The following is a 5,557-nucleotide window of genomic DNA, read 5'->3' on the forward strand; positions in this document are numbered from 1 at the left end:
TAGCACAGTTTAGGAATCTTTGCCACCGACTTACTATTTTTATCTCCTTTTTGAAAAATATATTTAATGTATCACAATGCTGTCATGTAATTAAAAACCAAAACACACACATATACACCCCCCCCCCCTCCAAGTTGGGGAGAGAGAAAGCCCCAATTGGTGGTTCCTCAGCAGCCTTTTTGCTTCATAGACCTGGTTCTTCAACAGGGGCAGGATTAAAACTACGTGAGTGTCGTTTATATCTTTTTCTTTCTTTTTTATCTCTGAGTCTGTGGCGTGTACTCAAGAACCCCTGCTCCATTATCTGGGGGAATTGTACAATTTAGATGATCACAGAGCTGTTCTGTGCAACTTAACGTGGTTTGTCTGTGGTATTTCTTTGTGAAGTAAAGCAAGAAGATTGGCTTTTTCTGCCAAACTAATTTGGAAGGGAATTCACAAAGTGATAGTACAGGAATTGCAAGACCTAGTTACGTGTTCTTGAACTGGCATGAATGCTTTGTCCATTTTCAGTTCCAGTTATAGTAAAACAAGCTGATCTTCCAGATTGTATTGTATTATGGGTTTTAAAGAACCTTGCTGTAGCTGGGTATCGTTGCAATCCTGTTTCTGAAAAGATCTATTACAGTCTTAACTCAGAAGTGGTAATAAAAGCTTCTCAGGTTGCTCTAAGTCAGGACTGTAATTAACTGGATAAGCTAACACGACTTGTAATCAGATTTCACTGAAAATACTATTTCAGCTTGAGTGTTTAGTTGTTAGTCTGCAGCTCTGAACTAATTTTAATATAATTCTGAAACTAAATAGTCCTGTGAATATCTCTCATATTTCAGATATTTAGGCCTTGAGGGTAGGTGAGCATATACAAGGGGTTCTTAACTCTTAACACTTTTTTCCCCAAGCACAAGCTTGTATTTGGACCTGCAGAGGTAATTACAAATCTCACTGTCAGCTTCAAACTGTGTTGCAATGAGAACCTCTCTCTGGACGTTTTTTTCTGCCTTACCACTTTCTTAGAATTTAGAGGAGTATGAGAATAAATTATATTTCAATCTTTTCTGCAGTTGAAAACTTCTAAAAGTGTATCTCCATTTTTTTTCTTTTTTTCTTTTTTTTTTTGGTAGGGTTATGTTTTAAGTTCTATCGAAGGTCGTGTCGCTGTGGAATATTTGGATCCAAGTCCAGAAATCCAGAAGAAGAAATACGCCTTCAAATGCCACCGTTTGAAGGAAAACAACATTGAGCAGATTTACCCAGTCAATGCCATTTCTTTCCACAATGTCCACAACACCTTTGCAACAGGTAGAGCAGATACTCAATTTTTTTTTGGTGAAATCTTGCATCAGTTCCTTTAGTTTTGATGTAAAACAGGCCAGCCTTTGCTTCATATGCCCTGACTTTTTAAGCGTTTGAATTGTGTTTCTTGGCATCTTTTTGAGCCTTTGAATTGTGTTTCTTGGTATGAGCAGGGTTTTACAATTATTTGACGCAGTGAGATTTAACTGCTCTAACAGGGATTTTGGGATATGCTCATTGTGCTCTTTATTGAATTAACCAACCCTGTGTTTTTACTGACAAAGTAATTATGAGTAGTTTCCCCTTTTCCTTCTTTTGTTTTCTGTGCTGTACCTCTTCAGGTTTTTTTTTCCCTCCCAGTCGTAATTTATACGTGGTTTTTTTTTTAAAATGTGATTTTCAGGGGGTTCCGATGGCTTTGTGAATATTTGGGATCCCTTCAATAAGAAGAGGCTGTGCCAGTTCCATCGGTACCCCACCAGCATTGCATCCCTGGCCTTCAGCAATGATGGCACCACCCTGGCAATAGCCTCTTCCTACATGTACGAGATGGATGACATCGAGCACCCCGAAGATGGGATCTACATTCGCCAAGTGACGGACGCAGAAACAAAACCCAAGTGAGTGTGTGCTCCGCCTGGACCCGGGGCTTTCTGAGCATTCAGCCCGAGATTTATTAATTTTCTTAAATTCATGAATAGCATTATTGATGGCAGCAGATAGTGCAGCTTGACAGTAGGGCTGGGTTTGATTTTTATCTCGTTCGCCCAAGCTTTCAATATCCGTAGGTTGATAGACGTCTGATGGATAAAATTGTGCCTGGTTGTTTAGTAGGAGAAGGATGTCAAACCCTTATCCTCTTTCAATAGGGGCTATTATATGAAGCTGTGGAGTTATTGCAAGCTCATTGCTTCGGGAATTAAGTGAAGAATTCAAGAATAATTTATTTGAGTAAACGTGGCTGTGTTTGGGTGTTTAAAACTTGGGATTAATGCAGTCTTTCACACTGAGCATGCACCCAGCTGTCACAGCGAGCAGGGAATTCAGATGCTGCGCTAGGAAGGTTGTGTAAAATCAGGGGAAAGCACTCTCAGTTCCTGTGCACTGGAGTTTGCTGCAGCCCTCTGATAACACACTTCTCTGTCGTTGTTGCTGGGGGCAAACTGATGGATGGAGGTAAAGGATTCCTGTTAAACCTGCTTTGGCATGAATGTTACACAGAAAAATTGCCATCACAGGGCACAGTTGTGCTGCTCTTAACGATGCCAGCACAGGAGCAGTTGGCTTTTTTTTCAAATTCCTGTGGTTTATCCCTGCTAGTTTTTTTTTTTTTTTCCTCTTGTGGTACTCAAACTGTCTTACACCTTATCAGGTCATCTCCGTTATTTAAAGTAGCTGTGTAAAAAAAATAGACACACCTAAGTTATCAAAGTTCTTGAGTTTAAAACCTCAAGAGCTTTCCCCTCGCTCCCTCCAGTGACTTGTCTGTTACTTTGGAGCAGCCATTTTATACCTGTGGAGATGATGTGTTTAATAGCCTGTAACTCCCACATCTCTCACTTGGAGATATTTGTTTTAAAATAATTTGGATGCTCATGGAAAAATAAAGCCAGAACTGTTGTGGTCATTTATTTCCTCAAGTGAAAAAAAAATCCAAATACGATAATTCAGATTTATTTTTAAAATTGGGTTGTAGTTGTTTACATGCATTTATTTTTTTTATTTTTAATGTAGTAAAAGAATACTTGCTGCTATTGGTTTTGTAACAGTAAGAGCTGCTGCCAGTTATTTTTTTACAGTGCTAGTAGTGGTTGCTAATTCTGTAGATGCTTCATTCTGCCTTAGGAGGAGGTTAATCTACAATTAAACAATATTTCCTCTTGGCCCTCCATTATTTTCTGAAACAGATGGTTCATCATTTCCTGGGCTGTTAAACACAGCAAGGTTAAGGTTAGACTCTTGGGAATCAGCTAGTTTTGAATCTTATTAGGCTGTAGAAGGAAAACTAATAAGAATACTCCTTAATATCATTTTGTGACTGTAAACAATTATTTATTAGCAAACAATTGATCCCAGAAGGGCAAATTGTTTGAGTCAGTAATGAGCTGAGAAAAGACAGAGCATATCTGTGTATTTGGAAAATAATTGTAACGTAATTGCAATGCATTTAGACAGGCATCTTTTTGGACCTGTTTCTATCTTTAAATGAATTTCTGAAAACATTAACGAGGTTTGTATGCTTTTCTGACATTTACAAGTTGCTTGTGCCAACCTTAGGGCACTAAGAAGGATGGTTGTAGTTTAGTGTTACAGTAGAGTGAGTCATCAGTGGTTTATTCTAAAAATAAGTTATTTAGGACAGAGGACTGGTAGTTGTTTCATAGTGATCTTTTTGCATATTAATTTGAGTCACTTCACATTTCTGCACAATGCATTCTTAAATGCATCAAGATGGTGCCATATTACAGAAAGACTTGGCAAGAGCAGCTTTTTGATGATTAAATTATAATAGATCTATGTGGATACAAGTGAAAGCTGTATTTCTACAAGTTTCTGCTTTTAAAGGATGCTGAATGTTCTACCTGCTTATGATTCCTCTAAATATTGCTTCCTAAAATAGAGTTTATTTATTCCAGGTCTACTTAGACTCCTGGCGATACTTCTCTTCAGAGATGCCCACCTGCTCCTAACAAGGCTAAACTAAAACAGGAGAAGCGAGAAGAACAATCTTTGTACTCCTGTTATTTTTTTAACTAAGAAATATTTGTTTATTTACTGTAGTTTGTCTTAATCTGTCATTACTTGCCTGCTTATAATGTTAGTGAAGCTGTTTTCTTTATCTGCTGTCTGGAGCTGAATTAGTTCAGTCCTGTAGGCAACCTTTATAAAACCCACTTTTTGTAGTACCTGATTATGAAAACGTTCACTGCTTTGATATTTGTTCAATAAATATCCATAGGTTTTGGAAAACAAATACTTTGTGTAACAGTGATTGTGAACCCAAAACCTTGAATGTCTTGTTTGCATTGTTGCTAAGAAGTCTAATCTGTAATCAAATTTTGTATCAGCTTCTTGAGGATGTTGGAGTAGGGGATGGGTGTGAGAAGATGCTTGAACTGGGACAAATAAAAAAATTTCTTAGGAAAAGGAACATTTAGGAAAACAACACAGACACTGTGTGTTGTGATTTTTTCTGGACAGGAGTCTGATCAAGAGACTAAACCTGCGAGTCTGATAAATATATTCAATGTTGCACATTCCTTACTGGAAATTCTTTCTGATTAGTATCACCACTTCTTCCCTTCTATCAGTGCCTGTGTAGCCAGTGGGAGTATTTTATTACCTTTAAGAAAACAAACTTGCTGACAACAGGAATAGTAACCAGTTGTTCCAGAGAAGGTGGTGATGGAGAGGAAACAGCTCTGTATGTGCAGAAATCCAACAAACTCGAGCTGTTACCTGGCAGACGTGGTAAATGAGTTGTATATGGAATACTTTGTCATGAACTGGATGTGGTTTCCTTGGATAGTATAAACTGGAAAAAATAAAGATCTTCCTGAGTTAAATATGAATAATGCCCCCCACCACAGTGCCATCCAGCCTCTGTTCTGGTGTTTGTGCACCATCCCTCTTCCTTGCACTTTTAGTTGTTTTTTTTTTTTTTTTTTTGCATTGAGGGTACTTGGCTGATGTCGGGCAGAGGTTGAATTTTAGGTCAGCTTAGGAAGTGCTGACCCTTTGGTGTTTAGGTTTTTTGTTATATTTTGAGGACTGCATTGATAAAGAGGGTCTGGGGCCTAACCATGGGGGCTAAAGGTTTCTGTGAGGGTGATTAGCAAAGCAATAATGAGCTGAATCCCTAGTTTGGGGATAACTATAGGCTGAATATAGAGGTGTGGGGTACAAAGTGAAATAAGAGCTGGAGAACAAGAGGGAAACAAACAGACAATTAGAGGAATTTAAAAAAATTTGGTTAACAGAGCAAACATATAACCTGGAAATGGTGCCACCTGTGCAACTTCCACTGGTAAGGACTGGGGGAAAAACCTGTTAATGCTTGACGTGCTGAGATCTGTAGGTTTTAGTGGACAAAGGTAGCCCAAGATATGTGGAGGGAATGGATTGGATTGAATAGTTCTGTTTTGGCTTACAAATGATAGGAAAATTCCTTGTGGTGTGTCGGTGTTTTATGTAAATGCTTGAAGCAACAAGAGTCTGTTGAAAGCAGTGAGACAACCAGACAGAGAAAATGAATGTTGGT

At 38.4% G+C, this 5,557-nt stretch overlaps 1 protein-coding gene across 2 annotated transcripts in view; it reads left to right on the top strand.

Annotated features, from left to right (window-relative positions):
• LOC114071522 (mitotic checkpoint protein BUB3) overlaps positions 1 to 4,270 on the top strand; it is a 12,141-nt gene extending 7,871 nt beyond the window's left edge. The window contains exons 6-8 of one of the 2 annotated variants that reach the window (XM_027909359.1): positions 1,125 to 1,302; positions 1,700 to 1,916; positions 3,933 to 4,270. In XM_027909359.1, coding sequence (XP_027765160.1) covers positions 1,125 to 1,302; positions 1,700 to 1,916; positions 3,933 to 3,942 — 405 coding nt within the window. In that variant the 3' untranslated portion in view covers positions 3,943 to 4,270. Of the gene's footprint in view, positions 1 to 1,124; positions 1,303 to 1,699; positions 1,921 to 3,932 lie in introns of those variants that run through there. The other variant, XM_027909360.1, reaches the window with a different exon arrangement.
• Positions 4,271 to 5,557: the final 1,287 nt, after the last annotated feature.

This window comes from Empidonax traillii, unplaced genomic scaffold (genome assembly GCF_003031625.1).
Source record: "Empidonax traillii isolate 1590-97213 ecotype Southwest subspecies unplaced genomic scaffold, ASM303162v1 scaffold2079:size39590, whole genome shotgun sequence".
Lineage (NCBI taxonomy): Eukaryota > Metazoa > Chordata > Aves > Passeriformes > Tyrannidae > Empidonax > Empidonax traillii.